Raw genomic sequence first — 20,450 nt, 5'->3', positions numbered from 1 at the left:
CCCATCACCTCTGGAAGAAAATCCACTGTGGCTGCCAAAGCCCGGCCTGATGGTGCCCCGCCGGGTCCTCTGATCTCGTCGCCCAGCCGCCTCACAGCCTCTCATCCATTCTGCTCAACGCCTTTGCCCTTTCTAAGTTTCTGCCTGGAATGCCCTTCTCCAGGCTATCCCCCTGCCCTCATCTCTTCAGGCTACTACTCAACTATCGAAGTCTTCTCTGACCATCAGAGAATTTATCCTCTTCACCCCATGCAGAATCTCTCCCATGTTTTGACCTGGAGGGTGGTTACGCAGGGTTTTCCAGGATCTAGCTGTCTGAAGGCCATAAGCAGCTTCCTGAGCCATCTGTCTGGTGACTCTTCTCGCTCATTGACTCATCCCAGCTGCATCAGGGATCCTTCCACTGACGCCTCCTCCCTCTCTCAGCCTCACCTCTCCTCCAGCCTTTTTTCTCCAGCACCATGTCTCTAGTCCTTCGACACATGCAGCATGGAATCAGTAGCGCCCCATGCGGCTGTTAGGGCCCCACATGATGTGGCCTCAGCTTCATCCACCCCACCCCTGTGCCCTTGGGGTCCATGGCAACACTATTGAACCACTCATGGCTCCTGGAATTCCTCCCAAACTCCACAACTGTCTCACTCCCTTACATAGTTAACACCTTTTGCTTCCTCACTTTACAGGCTGCCTCCTCCAAGAAGCCTTCCTTGCAGTCACCCCGCATTCAAGTTGGGCTCAGTGCCCCCTTGTCTGCGACCCTGCTGTGGTTTGAATGTGTTCCCCAAAGTTCATGTGTCGGAAACCTGATCCCCAATGAGGCAATGTTGGGCGGTGGGGCCTGGTGGGAATTGTTTGGGTCATGGGGGCACCATCCTCATGAATGGATGAATGCCATTATTGCAAAAGTGAGTTCCTTATAAAAGGATGGACTCAGACCCTCATGCTCTCTGTCGTCCTTCTGCCTTCCACCATGGGAAGACACCACAAGAAGGCCCACGCCAGATTCTGCCTCCTCAGTCTTGAACTTTCTAGCCTCCAGAACGATGAGGAAATACATTTCTGTTCTATGTAAATTTCCCATTCTATGGTATCCGCTATAGCTGTACAAAACAGACCAAGGCAGGCCCCATGCTGCCCCGGCTGTGGATAACACTGTTTATCGAGGTCCATACTGCTCCCCGCCCCTTAGCACATGTTAGGTGCTCAAGTAAGGGGCGTCAAATTCATCATTCATTCACCAGTCACTGAATGCCTTAGTTCAGTCAGTCAATTGATAAGGATTTGGATGGTTGGGGATTCATCCAGGCGAGACCCCTGGGATGAGGAAAAGAGAGGCTGTGGTCTGGAAGGGATAAAGTCTGAGCCTGCCTTGGGGGAACAAGTCTGGGGCCCATAAAGCTATGGGATGAGAAGGACTTGATGTCCAGACAGGGCAGCTTCCTGCAGGTGGTGGGACTTGTGCAGGTTCTACAGGAGGCATGTAGGATATGGAAGCAGTAAACAGTGTGTGTGAAGGAATCGAGGCAGAAGAGCAAGGCTCATGCCCAGGAGATGGAGGAGACATCTCCCCTGGGCGTTCTCTGTTGACGCTGAAGGCCACAGACAGGCTGGGTGGAGTGGTGCGAGGGCTCTGCTTTAGGCATCATGGGCTCATTCCAGGGGGTCATTCCACAGCCTCCCCTTGGGCAAGCTTCCCATGGGGAACTGCACCGGCTGCACAGAACTTGGATGAAGCAATTTCTTATCCTGAGGAGGCCCCAAACTTCAAACAGAAGTACATTCTCTCTCTCTCTCTCTCTCTCTCTCTCTCTCTGTCTCTCTTTCTCTGCCCTCAAAGTCTGTTTCAGAAGCAGTTTTTTTTTTTTTTTTTTCTGAGACGGAGTCTCGCTCTGTCGCCCAGGCTGGAGGGCAGTGACACGATCTCAGCTCACTGCAAGCTCCACCTCCTGGGTTCATGCCATTCTCCTGCCTCAGCCTCCCAAGTAGCTGGGACTACAGGCGCCTGCCACCTCACCCGGCTAACTTTTTGTATTTTTGGTAGAGACGGGGTTTCACCGTGTTAGCCAGGATGGTCTCGATCTCCTGACCTCGTGATCCGCCTGTCTTAGGCGTGAGCCACCTCTCCCGGCCGTCAGATGCAGTTTTAAGATCATAAATGTAAAACCACAGTGGTGTGCTGGGGCTTGTGAGGGCCGACTATGCACACCTCTTCCTATCTCGGCAGCTTGGAATCAGCCACTGTGGGAGTATTGGTACCATGGGAATCAGCAAATGCTATGAATCAGGTCTCCTGCCCCCACCAAAGAACAGTAACCAGCACACCTCTTCTGAAGACTTCATCTGCCCCAACCCTTCCCACCCTCTGTCATGCACATAAGCAACAACCATTTACCGAGCGCCAACTGAATGCCAGTACAGTGCTAAGCAGGCCTGCCACAATCCATATGTTTCCTTTAAGCAAATTAAGAAAAGATATTTCCTGCTGGCAGACACAGCCCAGTGCCAGGGCTCATGGTTTAACAAGTGGAATGTGGACTGGATTCCAGTCCCCATGCACCTCCTTGGCTGGGCATCCTTGTGCAGAACACCCCTGCACACCCCAGCAGAGTCTCTGGCCCTCCAGGTAGAGGTGTGACTAACTCCTGGTCTCCCCTGGGGGACCTCATAGCCTCATGCAGGAGACACAAACATAATTACAGTGTAGCACAGAAGGAGCAGCACACCTGTGTGTCAGGTGCTGGGAGAGCACTGAAAAAGGAGCAACTCACTGATCAGGGTGTCAGAGAGGGCTTCCTGGGGGAGGTGACATAGCTTAGCAGTGAGCTCCAGGGCAGGAGAGATTATACTTAACCCTGATGCCCTCATATATGCCCAGCCTTGCTTAGGATATGTACTGGGCTCTCAACCCACTTCCTCTGCTGACTCACTGTCCCCAGAATGTGGAATGTTCTAACAGACAACTGAATAGAATCAGAAAATATCAGGGCCAGACACAGTGGCTCACACCTATAATCCTAACACTTTGGGAGGCCAAGGCGGGTGGATCACTTGAAGCCAGGAGTTTGAGACCAGCCTGGGCAACATGGTGAAACTCCATCTCTACCAAAACCAGAAAATTAGCCGGGCATGGTGGCGTGCACTTCAAGTCGTAGCTACTAGGGAGGTTGAGGAGGGAGAATCCCTTGAGCCCAAGAGGCAGAGGTTGCAGTGAGCCAAGATTACACCGCTGCACTCTAGCCTAGGCAACAGAGCGAGACACTGTCTCAAAAAAAAAAAAAAAAAAAAGTCTTTCTACTAAAAAACATGGAGGCTAAAAAACCAAGAATGAGGAGTAAGATTCTAGGGGTTAGAATAGGGAAGTCCCCATGCTAATCTAACTGGCCTTCACCCGGTATCTCTCACCCCTAATTCACCCCATGTTGCCCCATGGAAATAATGACCACATAGACACCCCTCCTTGGGTCTAGAGGCCTTCCACACCTAGAGAGGCCTTCCACACCTAGAAAGTCACCATTTATCTCCATTCCCCATCCCCCTAAGAGGGGAGCCCCTTCCTTCCATGGGCTGATGACCCTTCTTCAGGTTTGGCCTAGCAGTTCCAGCCTTGTAGGTTACACTCAAAGACAGACTCCCTGTAGAATAGAAGGAGATTAAGAAACAAAACAACAACAAAATAAGCTGGGCATGGTGGCCTGTAATCTCAGTACTTTGGGAGGCTGAGGCAAGAGGATCACTTGAGCCCAGGAGTTCAAGACCAGCCTGGGCAACATAGCGAGACCCTGTCTCTACAAAATAAAATAAAACTAGTTGGGCTTGGTGGTGTGTCTGCAGTCCTAGCTACTTGGGAGGCTGAGATGGGAGGATCACTTGAACCCAGGAGGTCAAAGCTACAGTGAGCTATGATTCACCACTGCACTCCAGCTGGGGCGACAGAGTGAGATTCTGTCTCAAAAAAATAAAAAAGGGAAAATAAAAGAAAGAGTCACTGAGCCTCAGTACTAGAAGAGGGTCAGTCCCACTCTCTTGACCTGGAGTTGCAGAAAAGGAGGCTCATGAGAGAAAGTGACTTCCAGTCCCATTGCTGTGAAGTCAGACAGGCCTCTGCTTCTCCCAGCTCTGCTGCCCATGGGCTGTGCAACCTTAGGGAAGTCAATCAGCGTCTCTGTGCCTGAGCTTCCTCACTGGAAACTTAGGACTAATAGCTCTCACACAGGGTTGCTATGAGGGTTAGGCAAGATAATTAAAGTTGAAACATCAGTTCCCATTTCCCAGGATGGCCCACCTCCCTTTCCAGATTCACTTTCTCTTAGCACTTGTCACCTTCCCAGAATAGAGAGCCTTTTGCTCATTTTTGTTGTAAATTTTCCTTCTCCTTATGCTGATACAGAGGCCTCACCTGAGTAGGGAGTTGACCATTCTGTTCACTGCTCTATCCCAAGAGCCTAGAACAGCGCTTGGCACACAGTTGGTACTCCGTAAATATTTGCTGAATATATGATCCACATAAAGCACTTTGGAGTGTGCTTGGCATCCGTGACTACCGGGTAAAGGTAGCAATGACAACAGTGGTGATGACATTGATAAAGTTGAATTCTATTTGAGGCACATAAAAGCCAGGTTCCATGCAGATACAATTGATCCCATTTGACAAATGAGGAAACTGAGGGAGGTTCCAAGAGGCAGAGTGACCTGCCCAAGCCGTGATGTCAGTGGTAGAACTACACCGGATTCTGCTTTTCTGGTTGGTCATGAGATGGACTTCCCCAAGGCTACATCCTGGAGAGGTGGCTCTTCCCTGGGCAGAAGGCCCCTCTGGGGATGACAAACGCCCAGTGGAGTAGCCCTGAGCGGGACAAGGGCTTTGGAGCAGGGTGGGCGTTGACAGGCTTGGCTCCTGTGGTGACACCCAGTGTCTCGTGTACTTCTGGTGATGGAGATAACACGGCCAAGGGAGCAAGATAAGATTCCCTGTGCAGAAGCCTCCGGAAGCAAAGTCCACTGTGATATGAGTGTCTCATCACAGCCTACCGAGCTCCCACAAGTGTAGGAAGTAAGAATCCTGGAAGAAATTCCCTGCAGCCACATCCTAGGACATGTGGTGTTCTTGACATTCCTTTCTGGGAGTTCCTAGCCCAGCTGCACCTCCACAGCCCATTTCCAGAAGTCCACTGGCATTATATAAGGAAATAGCACCTTCCAGATACCTCATCTGCCCCACTCCAGCATCTGCCCTCTCTGCCAGTCAATCTTTCTCTCCAGGAGGGGCATTCAGCCACCTGCTCCTTGCCTGTCAGGTGGTCTGGGGCAGGAAGGCAGCAGATGCCCTCCAGCCATCACCACCTCAAAATCAGTCACTTGTCACCATCAGGTGGGATGGTGCGCTCACCCCTTGTGCCTTCATATTCAGATCCCTGACAGCACCCCACGGCCTGACAGCATACCCTAAAAACAGCCTGTGTCCCTTTTAGGCCAGGCCTAGTCCCTCAGAGACAGTAAGGACATCCTTCAGTCAATCCACAAAAGTACACATGCAAACGTGCACGCACACACACCCTCCTCGGCCATCACCCTCACCCTCCACTCCCTCACCGTCAGCCTCTCGGTCAGACACAGCACCCCTCATGGCCATTCCATCATTCCATTCTGCATGTGCAAGTGCCGTCGCCCAGCACACATCCCTCCGAGTCAGCCAGCAGGGCCACCCTGCCAGTGCCCTTCTCCTCCACCACTTTCCCCTTAGTGCATCCTCATGCCTCACATCGTTAAGAGTGGGGGACCCCTTCATGGCTAGGACACACATACAGCCCCTCAGCATGATCACCTCTCCCCACATCCCTCACCTAAGAAATCGCATAAAGCTTGAAGCCAAACATGAGAGCAAATGAATCCCACTCCCAAGCATCCAGGGGAATCCACTCCCACTGTGGTATTCTGTGAGGCAGCAGGCACCACAGGCTGCCCACCAGGAAGTAGAAGCCAGAGAAGAAGGGTGGGGTGGGGCAGTGGCAGATTACAACCTGGCATGGGCCCTGCCTGGGGCCTCCGGGTGTCCATCACTGTCTCACCAAAGAGTGCTTAGAACTGGGCCTGCTGTGCACTCGGCTGGCTTCAATAGCTATAAATAATAACCATACTCGCTAAACCCCAATTGCCCAAGTCGGTGGGCCTGAGAGACCACCTAGTGTCTTGTTCCAGTCTACTTATCCTCACTTCTCCCCTCCTAATAGAGAAACTGAGGCTCTGAGAAACCAGGTGCTTGCCGCAGCTTGCACAGCCATTTACGGGTGGTGATGCACCCCAGCTTCCTGCCCAAGTGCCTTCCCATCCCCTCCCTTAGACCACGCAGAGAGCTCCAAATGCAGGGGAAAAGAGGGCTCTGCCCCTTGCACCCTTGACATAGAAGCTAAACAGGGACCCCAGCTCCCTCCCCCATCCTCATCCTTCCAAAGAAAAAGAAGCATTGCAACCTTGGGATGGCTCCTACCTCTCAAAGGCTCCCAGTGGAACACGCAGCCCTGGGCTCTGGGACCTGGTGGTGGGGTGACTGCTGCCCTACAGAGCCCACGAGCTCTAGAACTGTTAACAGTCTTGTCTTGCTTAATCGCCCTTTCCGTTCCCCAGCGAGCCAATCTCTGTGCTCATCTACAGGACTTCCTGTGGAAGCGACCACTGGCAGCCCTTTCACAATTTTGCCTGGCACCCCCAGGCATCCCTGCCCTGATTGGTGTCTTGAAGTGGAGAATGCTGGAGCTGGCAGGGAGGCCTTCCTAAACAGAGGCTCCAAAGAGTGAGATGGACTGCTCAAGATCACCTAGCCCTTAGTGGCACAGCCAGGACTGGGCCTGAGTCTCTGGTTGCCAAGGCAATGCCTTATCCCAGACAGCAGCAGGTTGATGAGCCCAGCCGTGGCTGAAGCTAAGTATCTCAGATGCCCCAGGAGAACTGCCCACCCTGCCTCACTTCAGGCCCTCACTCTCAGACAGTGTCTTTGAGCCTCAGGGGAGGCTTTATATCTAAATCACCTTTTAGGGAACAATCTAATCTGATACCAAAATACATTGTAGAGCTACAGCCATCAGAATGGTGTGGAATTGGAGCATGACTATAGATGGATGAATCAGTGGAACAGAATAATGAATAGACAGAAATAGACTCGAATATCTGTAGGAATTTAGTGTATCATAAAGGCATCATTTCAAATCATTGGAGAAGAGATAGTTTATTCAATAAACTGTGTTGGGAGAATGGGCTAGGTATCTGCAAAAAACAAAGTTAGAGCTCTAACTCTAAAGGCATTCCAGATGGATAAAAGCATAAGCATTTTAAAAATCAAAATCACACAATTATATGTTGTTTGGGATTTACTTCAAAAGTATTGAAGAGTGGGGAGAATAGGTAGGACATAGATTAAACAAGACTGGCTCTGGCCCTGTTCTGATCCCTGATGGAATTGATGAGGGTACCGCGGGCTCATTATGTTCTTCTACTTTTCTGTATGTTTGAACAAATGCCATAAGAAATCATGGCATAGTTCATTTGCCATGGTTGCAGAAGAAGGAGGGAAAGAAAAGGAAGAAAGAAGGGTGGGAAGGAAGGAAGGAAGGAAGGGAGGGAGGGAGGGAGGGGGGAAGGAAGAAAGAGAGAGAAAGAAAAAAGAAAGAAAGAAAGAAGAAAAAAGAAAGAAAGAAAGAAAGAAAGAAAGAAAAAGAAAGAGAGAAAGAAAGAAAGAGAAAGAAAGCAAAGAAAGAAAGAAAGAAAGAAAGATCTGTCATGGGATAGCCTGGGTGTGGTGGCTCATGCCTGTAATCCCAGCACTTTGAGAGGCTGAGGCAGGAGGATCGCCTGAGCCCAGGAATTCAAGACCAGTCTGGACAACATGGTGAGACTCCGTCTCTATTAAAAAAAAAAGAAAAAGAAGAAGAAAGAGGAAGAAGAAGAAGAAGAAGAAGAAGAAGAAGAAGAAGAAGAAGAAGAAGAAGAAGAAGAAGAAGAAGAAGAAGAAGAAGAAGGAGGAGGAGGAGGAGGAGAAGAGGAGAAGGAGAAGGAGGAGGAGGAAGAAGAAGAAGAGAAAGAAGAAAAAAAAGGGAAGAAAGAGATCATGGGATAATTTTTAAATAATCTTCGATTAGGCAAGGCCCTTCCAGATATATCACAACGCATTAGAAGCCACAAAAGAAAATATTGAGTCATTCAACCATACGGAAACTTTTTAAAAATAAATAAAACTGAATGGCAATAAAAGGTCACCATTGACAAGTCAAGTCAAAAGGCAAATAAACTGAAAAAATACTCACATATCATAGAAAATAAGTTAATTTCCTCCCTCGGTAAAGAACTCCTACAGATCAATGAAAGACCAATAATGCATTAGAGAAACTGGCACCATATATGAATAAATAATCCATGGAAAAATAAATATCAATGGATTTAAACATATGAAAAATGTTTATAAAAATAATACATTGAGATATCAATGTAGTTTTATTCAGCTATTCAATTAGTAAGACCAAAAAAGTGATATACTATATCATAAAGGATGTAGGAAGCACATTCACACAATATTGGCAGGAATATAAACTGGTACACCTTTTATGAAAAGAAATGTATAATATCTGTCAACATTTAAAATGCAAAAATCTTTCTACCCAGCAATTTCACTTTCAGTCATTGGTTCCACAGATGATATACAATATGACAGTATGGAAGGATATTCATTACAGCATTGTCTGTAGTACCAGAGGATTGGAAATGATCTAAATTTCCATCAGTAGGGAGCTGGTTAAAAGAGCTCTGATACATCCGAACATTGGCATACTCTGCACCCGCGAAGAAAATGAGAAAGATCCAGGTGAACTGATATGGAATGACCTTCAAGATATTGTGTCATATGAAAAAAGTAGGTGCAGAACAGTGAGGATAGTGTGCTTTTTATGAAGAAAAAAGTGTATGTGTGTGTATGAAATATATGCAATAGATAAGGGCCGTGATATAGTTAGGTTTTATGTCCTCATCCAAATCTCATCTCGAATTATAATCCCTATGTGTCAAAGGAGGGAAGTGTTTGGATTATGGGAGCAGTTTCCCCCATGCTGTTCTTGTAACAGTGAGTGAATTCTCACGAGATCTGATGGTTTTATAAATGGCAGTTTTTCCTGCGCTTATATAATTTCTTCCCCTGCTGCCATGTGAAGAAGGTCCTTGCTTCCCCTTCACCTTCCACCGTGATTGTAAGTCTCCCGAGGCCTCCCCAGCCATGTGGAACTGTGAGTTCATTAAACCTCTTTCCTTTGTAAATTACCCAGTTTCCAGTATTTCTTTATAGCAGTGTGAAAATGGACTAATACAGGCCAGGTGAGGTGGCTCACGCCTGTAATCCCAGCACTTTCGGAGGCTGAAGCAGGCAGATTGCTTGAGCCCAGGAGTTAAAGACCAGCCTGGGCAACAAGGTGAAACTTTGTCTCTATAAAAAAATAAAATTAGCCAGGCATGGTGGCGCATGACCGTAGTACCAGCTACTCAGGAAGCCAAGGTGGGAGGATCGCCTGAGCGCTGGAGGTCCAGGCTGCACTGAGCTCTGATTGCACCACTGCACTCCAGCCTGGGTGGCAGAGTGAGGTCCTGTCTCAAAAAAAGAAAAATAATAGATAAGCACACACATTCATATGTTTGTAAATGCATAGAATATTTCTGACAGGATATACAAGAAACTAGTCAGAGTTGGGCTGGATAGAAGTGTTGGGATGGAGGAGGGGGGCAGATTTATGTTTCACTCTTTACTTTTAATGTATTTTATGTTTTTACTATCTGTGTACATTACCTATTCAAAAAGAAACTTAAAAATAGTGTGTACATATACAAAGAGAGACTGATGAAGGAAACATGGTAAAATGTTAACATTTAGGAACAATGGTAAAGGGTATATGGGGATTATTTTATTACATTTGCAACTTTTCTGGATGTATAAGATTATTTCAAAACAAAAAGTTTTTAAAATTAACAAATTTAATTTATAAAAAAATGAATATTATCACAACCACCTATCTGAGGACATTGATACTCAGAGAGTTTCTGAGGCTTTATTGAACTAAATAAGCACTCATTTATTTATTATTATTATTATTTTTGAGACACGGTCTCACTCTGTTGCTTAGGCTAGAGTGCAATGGCACAGTCACAGCTCACTGCAGCCTCCCGGGCTCAAGTGATCCTTACACCTCAGCCTCCCAAGTACCTGGGATAATAAACATGCACCACCACACCCAGCTAATTATTGTATTTTTAGTAGAGATAGGGGTTTCACCATGTTGTCCAGACTGGTCTGGAATTCCCGGACTCGAGTGATCCACCCGCCTCGGCCTCCCAAAGTACTGGGATTACAGGCACAAGCTACCGCACCCGGCTTATTTATTCAACAAATGTTTATTAAGCACTTCTAGGTGCTGGACACTGTGCTACGAAATACAAAATGTAGAAAGTGTAGAATAAGAAAATGTAGAAAACATGAAAATGTAGAAAACTGTAGGGAAAACAAGCCATATGTAATATAATGCCAAACAGTGGTAATTGTTTTGAAGAAAAGCAAAGCAGACAAGGGCTGGAATGGTGGTGGGAGGCGTATTTTAGATGAGGTGCTCGGGGGAGGCCTGAGGAGGTGATGCTGGAAAGAACAAGTGAGAAACAAGATCTGGAAGAAGAGGGCAGAGGGGCCCCGAGGCAGGAGCAGGCTTTGTGTGCAAGAGAAACAGTGAGGAGAGCCCCGTGGCGGGAGCACGCGGGGGAGGGAAGTGCGGGCGGGCGGCGGAGATGGAGACAGAGGTAACAGGCAGGACCCGTAGACCATATGGGCCCATTTGGAGGGCGACACGAACCGACTTAGGTTTGAAAGGGATCCCCTCCCCGCCCCCCGCTGCTTTCATTCTGGAGAAGAGACTGTACTAGGCAAAAGCAGCAGCAGGGAGACCCGTGAGGAGTTAACACAATCCAGACAAGAGACAGTTGCTTGGAGGGCAGGGGTGGAGGTCATGATGAAAGGTGGCTGGACTCGGGATATGTACTGAAAATAGGACCAATAGGGCTTGCTGCTGTATTTGGGCAAATGCAACAAATCCAGGACCTTCATTCCAGCAAAGGACTCTCTCCACTCCTATAAAAACAGAGTGAGGTTGGATTTTTAAGACCCAGCCCTCAGGATCTCAAGGCATCCTCAGTTTATTTGTCTCCCAACCCTCACGGGCCCTGCTCCCCACCATGGAAATAAAAGGGACATGGAGAAGGCAAGAGTGGTCACACCCTCTCGGGTGCAGCCAGAGTGCCAAGGAGTCCTGCAAGTGGTGAGAACTCAGCTTGGCCTTGTCCTCGGCACCAGCACCAGGGAAAAAACCTGCCAGGACATACCAAGTGCTAGGAAAAAAATTAGATCCAGGCACGTTTGGAAACGATGGCGCTAACTGAAAAATACAGTGTTACTGAACTGAAAAACACTGTGCTCAGAACTAGGTTTTGCAAAAATAGAATCAATGGACAAGGATCAAGAGCAGTGAAACTGTTTTACAATTAGGAAAGTTTTCACACTCACTAATTTTTAATTCCTTACAAGTGCTTGAAGACTCTTCACAGCTTGTTAAATCCTGAAGCAAGATATTCTCCATTCTAGGGCCCTGCAGTGAGAGCTGAGGTGTAAGCTAGGACCTGAGCCTCCCTGCCTCCAGCTACTGGCTCCAAAATAGCTCAAGAAGCTTAGGCAGGTGGGCAGTCCCACAGAAAACCAGGGTCAGGGAGCTTGCTTCAAAGCTGCATTTGGGTAGCGCTTTACGTAAGATTGAGAAAACCTAAATTACATCAAAGACTGAGGAGGTGCACAGAAACAGATAGGTCCCTGCAAGCCTCCTCTTAGAACTGTCACAGCGGCAATGACCCTGGGCAAGGCACTTCCCCTTTCTGGTGTATTGAGCAGGCAGTGTGATCTGGAGTCATCAGCATGGACATTCTGGCCCCTCACCACTTCCTAGGGCCATGAGCTTTGGTAGATATGGATCTGTGTTCACCTAAAGCTTTGGTAGATAATTCCTGGCAGGCTAATGATTTCCCACCTCAAATGTCTTCATCCCTCTGGTTTTCTTCAGCATTACAGGAATTTGTTCCACCCCGTGAGGAGCAATCTGGACTAGGCCCTGGAGGCAGCCCTATCAGTAATGGACAGTGTCCACAGATACGTAGCCTAGGTAGCCAGATAAGTACTCCAGAGAGAAAATTGTAGGGTATGTTCCACACGGTTTCCTTGAGGCTCCCTAGCAGGTTTAAGCCCCAGTTGCACACAGTGGAACTTGTTCACTGACAGCTTTATTGGCCTTCTCCTTTCTCACATTCTCTACTTTCCTGCTGTGCCTCCAGGGACTACCTCCCAGGTAATCCACCTGCACACAAGTCCTTGTCTCAAGTTGTTTGGGGAGTAGGGGTGGTGGGGGTGACTAAGACAGTTTCCAGAAATGGCAGAAGCAGGATGGGCTTCTGAAAACAGAAGTCACCAGTGAAGTGACAACGTGGACCCAAATGCTGGTGGTGAGTAAGGTGGTGATAACCCTTGGCAGGCTACAGCATCACAATGTCCACAATGTGTGTAGTGGGTTGGTAAGAGGCACAGGTAAAATTTCAGGAGCAACATTGACTTATGCCATAAGTCTAACACCTGAAAGATACAGGGCAATAGTAATGATAAGGATTGTGGGGTTGGTTGGCTTTTGTTATTTGCCCTAGAAGCCTTGAAGAAAGACAACTCAGGGTATGTTGTGAAGACAGGAGAACTCCATAACAGCATTCTAAATGACCCTTATCTCTCATGGCCCAAGAGTAGGCTGTGCTGAAAATCAGGCCCAGGATCTGATTGTAAAAGGGATGAAGTTTCAAGAGAGACTAAAAGCACAGCCTCAGCAGACCTACTACCCCAGGGTCAGAATTCTGATAGGGAAAGAATGGGGCACTAGGACTTGTATGGAGATATTTGGATAGATGCACTTGAGAAGCTTGTACCCTCAGCTTCCTTGAGCCTTCTAGGCCTGTAGAAGGACCCCTTCCTTTACTAGAGAACAATCTCCCATAACCTAAAGACCATGCTAAGGACTCACCTGAGGTGGATGTCTCACAAGGTGATGCTTATCTTCCTCAAGACCCTTCCCTCCTGCCCTCACTGCCTCTAGACCAGGATCAAAAAACATTTTCTTAAAGGGCAAGAGAGTAAATATTTTAGATTTGCAGGCCATGTGGTCTCTGTTGCAACTATTCGATTCTACTTTTGCTCTTAAAACGACAGTGCAAAAACAACCATGGACAATAGGTAAAAAAATAGGTGTGTGTGCATTCCAATAAAACTTTATATACAAAAACAGGCAGCTGGTGCATGAACTATGGTTTGCCTACCCCTGTTCTAGACCAGTAATTAGGGTCAGGTCTTACCATTGCCCAAGCAGGAAAGTATATAGTCCCCATTGCTGGAGGAAATAGCTTATTCACAATAAAAACTACAGGTCTGGTTGATATATGTTAGTAGGAACAGGAAAACACATATAGGAAGAGATCTTGAGGATGTGGGACTGGGGCCGGGGGGAGCTGAGGAATACAAAGCTAGATAAACAGGGTTTTATGGAGGGACCCTTCTTTTGACTCGGAATTTAACATCCTGGCGAGACCTCTGGAGCTGGTCTTAACACACTACTGAATTGATCCTTAAGGTTTAGACACAATGATGGCAGACAGTCAGCGAGGTAGCAATGCTGAAACAGCCTTGGAAGAGTACTAATGAGGGATTAGAAGGCTCAGAGAGGAGGGTCCAAAAGGCCTTCCTTTTGCAAAGCAATAAAGAAGTGCCTAGTGAAAGGAGCTCAGTGCTGGTTGTCCTCCATAGCCCAGGTTGACGGAGGAGATACTCCCATGGAATGCCATGGCCACTGTCAATGGAGACATTAAGGTTCTGGAAGAGCAGAGACCACATAGGGCCACTTAATCATCAGAGGCAAGGTGGACACAATTACAATGACAGGCAGCAAGGCCTGAATGGTGACCAGGGTTCCTTGATCTGCAGGGCTCTGCAGCAGTGGAGTCCCTAGGGCAAGAGAGCTGAGCATTTAATGAGAGTCTTGCCTGACTTAACCACAAAAATCAAGGGTGAGTGATCAGAGGCTGATGTCACCTGCCGAGATAGAAAATTGCAATATCTTACCTAGTTTCCAGCATTGAGCCAGTTCTGACCCAGGACACACTGATGGAAGAGAAAGATCCATAATGCCACTATAAATATATAAAATAAATGTTTCCTTGATTCTTCCCGAAAGTGCCCTCTGGCTATTTACCAGAATAGCTGTACAGTGTGGAACAGGGAATAACCAGATCATTTGAGGTCTGTTAGATAAAAGGTCTGAGCTTTCATTGCTTCCAGGTGACCCAAAATGCCATTATAGCCTCCTTTTAGAGAGGGAGGCCATAGAAGGCCAGATGATAAATAGAGTTCTAGCCAAGCTCATCTCCCAATGAGTCGGTGGACCTACTCTATGGTTATTTCCTAGCCCTTGAGTGCAAATTGGGATGCATAACTTCGCAGATGGCAGAACTCTCACATTCTGCCACATTCTCACATTCTCTGTCATCTGTGGAATAAGAGCCATTATGGAAAGAAAGACTAAGTAGAAGTCTCTAAAATTATCCCGCTGGTCAAGGTCGTAAATCAGAAGTAATAGCATATCCCAGGTGGGTAGAAATTAGTGATACCCTCAGAGACTTAAAGGATACTGAGGTGGTCCCTATAGTATCTCCATTGGTTCCACCCCATACTGCCCCTGTAAAAACCAACTGAAGCATGGTGATTGGTGATTATCCACGTGGCAGCCCTAATCACAGCCATGATCAGATACAGTATCCTTACTATAATGGTCTACACAGCCTCTGATGGTAAGAAGCCAATACTACAACAAGTGTGTTCTTTCCAATCCATGCCAGGAAAGGGGATCAAAAGGGGTTCACATCCACTTTCCCTACAACAATTTAGAGATCTATCAAATTTGTAAAGTTTTAAGTGGTCAAATAAACTGGGGCATTGCTGGGTCATTCCCTCTGTGGTAAAGGACAACTTAGTGTATCTTGCACCTCTTACCACTTTTTTTTCTCTTTTTTTTTGTTATTATACTTTAAGTTCTAGGGTACATGTGCACAATGTGCAGGTTTGACACATAGGTATACACGTGCCATGTTGTTTTGCTGCATCCATCAACTCGTCATTTACATTAGGTATTTCTCCTAATGCTATCCCTCCCCCAGCCCCCTACCCCCTCTTACCACTTTTTAATTTGGATTTCAGAGGCAGTGTACTAAAGACCACTCCAGCCCATTTATTGGATGATCTGGTAAGCTGCCATGTTTAAGCGGTGGCCGGAGCGAGAGAGGGTTCTGGAACAGGTGCAGGCTATGGGACAAGCACTTGGGTCACACGCCCCAGCGTATGCCCTGGTCCTGGACTTTTATCTGTGGAGAAGCAGACAGTGTGAAGTCCCTGGAAGTCCCCTCGGGCGGGGAGAGTCTCGTTTCAGAACTCTATGATTCTAGTAGAAAGCTCTGCCCTGTGCAGCAGAGAATTATTCCACATTTGAAAAGTAGTTCTGGGCCAAATTGCAGTATTGGGAGCAAATAAATGATTATTGTTTTAAGCCACTCCGTCTTGGGGTGGTTAATTATTAATAGATAACCAGAAGATGCATGTAACAGTACCTTGTTCTTTCGAATGTTGGACAACTTTCCACTATATAAATATACCACAATTTGCATATCTATTCTGTTAGAGACATTTCAGTTATTTCTAGCTTGGGTCTGTTAAGAATAATGCTGCTGGAAACATTCTTTTTGTTTTTTCTTTTTTTTTCCTTTTTGAGAGGGACAGACAAGGTCTCACTCTGTTGCCTAGGCTGGAGTGCTGTGCTGCAGTCAGGGCTCACCGCAGCCTCGACTTCCCAAGCTCCTCAAGTGATCCTCACACCTCAGCCTCCCAAGTAGCTGGGACTACAGGCACCCTCCGCCACGCCTGGCTAATTTTTTTTTTTTTTTTGTAGAGATAGAGTCTCACTATGTTGCCCAAACTGGTCTCAAACTCCTGGACTCAAGTCCTCCTCATGCCTCAGCCTCCCAAAGTGCTGGGATTATAGGTGTGAGTCACTGTGTAGAACATTCTTACGTGTCTTTCAGTGGAAATATGAACTCATTTCTCTCGAGAACAGATCTAGGAATAGAATTACTGGGTCATGAGGTAGCCATGAAGGTAGGCATCTTTAGAAGATATTGTCAAACAGTTTGTATTTATTTATTTATTTATTTGAGATGAATCTCACTCTGTCACCCTGGAAGAGGCTGGAGTACAGTGGTGTGATCTCAGCTGACTGCAACTTCTGCCTCCTGGGTTCAAGCGATCCTCCCACCTCAGCCTCCCAAGTAGCTGGGATTACAAGCGTGCACCACCATGCCCAGCTAATTTTTGTATTTTTAGTAGAGACAGGGATTTCACCATGTTGGCCAGGCTGGTCCCAAACTCTTGACCTCAAGTGATCTGCCTGCCTCAGCCTCCCAAAGTGCTGGGATTATAGGTGTGAGCCACTGCACCTGGCCCAAACAGTTTTTTAAATAAGAGCTCCAATTGCTCTACAACCTTGTCAACACTTGGCATTGTCAGTCTTTTTAATTTTAGTCATTCTGGTAAGTATATGGTGGTATCTTATTGTGGTATCTTAATTTGCATTTATCTGATGAGTAATGATGTTAAGCTGTAATATATTCTTTACAAAAAGATTACACAACAAACCAAAATGTTGACAGTGGTGATCTTTGCAGAGGTGTGACAGCAGTTTTTGTTTTGTTGTTGTTTGTTTTCTGCAGCATAGTCTTTCTGTTTGCTAAGTTTTCTGCATTCTCTAAATTTAAATGCTTAATTTTTAAAATTATTTTTTAAATTATGAAAGCCTTCCCAAAAGCCCATTTATTTATTCTTATAATAAGGTATAATGACCACAATAGTAATATTACAAGTAAAGTCACTAAGAATCATTTATTGAGCACCTGCTGTATATTCAGCACTGTGGGAGGAGCTGTGAAAGACACAGAACAGTACAGGGTGTGGTCCCTGCCCTCGAGAGGTTTACAGTCTAGGTGGAGAGACAGGGGAACCAGGACACATGGGGAATTGAGAGAAAACAGTCCAGGCCAGTATGATACAGGAGCTGGAAGGTGTTTGGGGTCAGACCCCAACACCCCAAGTGCACTAAGCACTTCAGTGCCTCCAGGGGCTCAACGTTAGTGCCAGGAAAGACAACCACTCCCAGCCCCATGGGAGCCCACGTGACATGCCCTGTCTACAGCCTCTACTGCCACCATCTTAAAATGTCTGACTCCTTGTTCAGCTGCTAATCAAAGTGCAATGAACTGGGGAGGGATGGGGTGGATGAGGAAGGTCGCTGGACGATTTGAGGGGCCAGTGTCTCCCTCCTAGAACGATCTACTCCCATGGGGTGTATGATGGCATACACCCCTAACACAGAGATAACCCCACTCAAGGGGGCCTGTGCCACCACACGGGACCCTCACCCCAGAGCTAAAAGAGGAGGGGAGTCGCTGCTTGAGCTGCCTGAGGTAGAACTAGGGTGCCCTTCTTGTGTGTCCCTTCCCCTTCCAGTCCATTGAGCTGGGGATGGGGGTGGGACGGGCACCTCAGAGCCACCTGGAGCTGAGAGGGTACTGGAGGAAAAGGGCAAGAGGGAGGGAGAGCAGCAGAGGGGAACTGCAGAGTCCAGCTGGAGAAGAAGCGTAGCTGGGGCTCCTCAAAAGTTACAGGGGGAGCCAAAGAGGGAAAAGGTCCAACACTGAGACGGGCTCCCAAGTGCAGGTCAGAGGGGCCATGAGGGCAGGTGGGGTGGTCTGCTCCAGGACCCCACCTTCCCCTTGCCTTCAAAAGACAGAGGGGGGTATCAAGAGCCAGGAGGGTACCAAGTCCCCAGCTCAGCCCTAGGCTGTGCTCACTTCAGGGTCACCCTGCCCAACCTTAGAGGAGGTGAGGGGAGTCCAAAGTTTTTGATGATGCCCCCACTCAGTGAGGCCCCTTCAAAGTGCCATCTGTTTACTTCTCAAATTAAAAAGAATTCGTTCTGAGTGTCCAGGAAAGGGGGTGAATTTCATAACCCCCTGTGACAACGAGGGGAGGGAGCCACACCCCTCCAGAGGGTACCACCCAGCGGACGAGTGGGGAGGAGGAAGTAGCTGGCATGAAGCCGGCCCACCCGACCTCCAGGAGAGAGGAAACGGAGAACATGGGATGAGGAGGCTTTAAATAGTATTTCATAAAATAAAAATGCCCAGCACTCTTAGGAACCTCTCATTCAACTGCTTAGTTTTTGTTTAAATAATTCTAAGGCCAGAGGCTGGGGGGCAGGGGGCAGCCAGGGTATGTACATGAGGAGGTGTTTAAATTAAAACACAAATAATAATTAATACACACAAACTTAAAGACTAAGGCAGAAGATGTAGAGAGGGCCTTTGAGGTCCTCGCGCTTCCAGGACTGCAGGCCTCCTGTGGGCTGATTAGGGCTTCCTCTTGGAGAAGATCAGCCGGCGTTTGGAGTGGTAGAAATCTGAGGAGAGAGAGAAGTCAGCCAGGCCAAGAGGAAGAGGACGCGGCAGAGCTGCCCACCCAAGGCAGACAGCAGGAGGCCAGGACACCCTTCCCTGCGGCCGACAGGGCCGACTGCTGAGGATAGGAAGAACTCGGGGAACGCTCACTCTGTCTCTTAAGGGGTATTTACGGAGTGTCCCACCATGCTTCACGGATGTGATTTTGTCAGTCACCACACCTGCACCCAGGGGTCTGCTGTAAGCCAAGCTGCCCAGTAGAGGAGCCACTACTAGCTCTGTGTGCTTGTTTAAACAGACTAAAATCAAATCAAATGAACAATTCAGTTCCTCAGTCACATGAGCTGTGTGTCAAATGCACAACAGCCGTATGTGGCTCGTGGCCCCTGCACCGGACACTCCCATCCCTGCAGAGTTCTACTGGACAGTGGTGATCTAGGGATTCTGTTACGAAATCCATGAAAGTGTTCAGCACAATGCCGTGCCCATAGAAACGTTAGTAGTTGTTATTATAATCAGTCCTGACCCAACTGCAAATTCCCTTTGAGACCTTAGACAAATCACTCTACCTCTCTGAGCCTGGTTTTCTTGCCCTAAAAGGATGGCAAGGGGCCGGGCACGGTGGCTCATGCCTGTAATCACAACACTTTGGGAGGCTGAGGCAGGAGGATTGCTTGGGCTCAGGAGTTCAAGACCAGCCCAAGCAACATGGTGAGACCTTGTCTCTACCCCAACTCAAAAAATTAGTGTTGTGCATAGTGGTGTGCATTAGCGGGCATAGTGGTGTGCGCCTGTAGTCCCAGCTTCCCAGCTACCCAGGAGGCTGAGGCAGGAAGATCGCTTGAGCCCAGGAATTTGAAGTTGCAGTAAGCCATGATCACAACACTGCACTCCAGTCTGGCCAACAGAGTTAAGACACCTGTCTCAAAAAGAAAGGCAGGGAGGGTGACAAGAATGTCTTATGGTATAACATTGCTACAAGGACTAAATAAATCTACCTTAGAAGCTTGGCAAAGGGCCTGGCATAATGAACATTCCCAATAAATGTTAGCTAGTTGGTCTTTGCTGCCTACTTGCTGTGTGACCTCAGGGAGGTTGCTTCCCCTCTCTGGGCCTGTTTCCTTCTACCTAAGGAGCACTCTGGACTAGGACCAGACAGGTCAGCCCTTGGACCATGGATTCTGAGAATCCTGGTCCCTTACAACATCCTTCCCTGCACATGTCCTCACCTGTCATGCTGGTCTGCCGCCGTTTTCGACCCTGAGAATCTCCAGGTCCACCTGGGGACTCTTCAGGCTGCTCCCCTGAGCGAGGCACAAGGGTACAAGATAGCGACAGGTCCACATGGTCTTCCTCTGCTGTGCCCTGCAGCAGAGCAGGCGAGGTGCCAGGCCGCCTGCCTCCTCCCAACTCATCCCGGCCCCGCCGGGGCCCTGTGGGAAGGTAGAGCTTGGGCAGGCCAAGGCCCCGCACACGCTCCCAGGCGAAGTCACCCTCCAGTGGTGTCTCGGTGACAAAGTCGAAGTTCCATCGCTCACGGGCCTCCTGGATACAGCCCGCCATTAGCGCATCACAGTCGCGGCTCAGCTGCTCGCTGTCCACTGGGCCGAAGAGGCGGCGGCAGGCCTTGCTGCCGCATGGGTTCGGACGGACACTGCCAGCCTGTTCTGACATGGCGCCTGCAGCAGAGACACAAGGAAGGCCCTGGTCACCGTGGAGACTGGACACTATGTTACCTGGCCGGGCTTTGCTGTGTCACCTCAGGTGACGTCTTCCTACCAGAGGGTCTCTCTCGCTCCTTC

At 48.1% G+C, this 20,450-nt stretch overlaps 3 protein-coding genes across 4 annotated transcripts in view; 1 reads left to right on the top strand and 2 right to left on the bottom strand.

The window, feature by feature from the left end:
• Positions 1 to 6,766, bottom strand: part of RAB44 (RAB44, member RAS oncogene family) — a 35,694-nt gene extending 28,928 nt beyond the window's left edge. Inside the window, exon 1 of the mRNA XM_050787906.1 lies at positions 6,485 to 6,766. The gene's annotated coding sequence lies outside the window, so the exon portion shown is untranslated. The remainder of the gene's footprint in view (positions 1 to 6,484) is intronic.
• The window catches only part of STK38 (serine/threonine kinase 38), a 276,943-nt gene that overhangs the window by 60,939 nt on the left and 195,554 nt on the right, over positions 1 to 20,450 (top strand). The gene's annotated exons all lie outside the window — the stretch shown is intronic.
• Positions 17,056 to 20,450, bottom strand: part of CDKN1A (cyclin dependent kinase inhibitor 1A) — a 96,174-nt gene continuing 92,779 nt past the window's right edge. For both annotated transcript variants that reach the window (XM_050787857.1, XM_050787856.1), the window contains 2 exons: positions 19,878 to 20,327; positions 17,056 to 18,650 (listed from right to left, as the gene is read on the bottom strand). In XM_050787857.1, coding sequence (XP_050643814.1) covers positions 18,601 to 18,650; positions 19,878 to 20,322 — 495 coding nt within the window. In that variant the 5' untranslated portion in view covers positions 20,323 to 20,327 and the 3' untranslated portion in view covers positions 17,056 to 18,600. The remainder of the gene's footprint in view (positions 18,651 to 19,877; positions 20,328 to 20,450) is intronic.

Source organism: Macaca thibetana, chromosome 4 (genome assembly GCF_024542745.1).
Source record: "Macaca thibetana thibetana isolate TM-01 chromosome 4, ASM2454274v1, whole genome shotgun sequence".
In the NCBI taxonomy this organism is placed as follows: Eukaryota; Metazoa; Chordata; class Mammalia; order Primates; family Cercopithecidae; genus Macaca; species Macaca thibetana.
The sequence above is the reverse complement of the archived record's forward strand: the minus strand, read 5'-3'. Positions and strand labels throughout refer to the sequence as shown.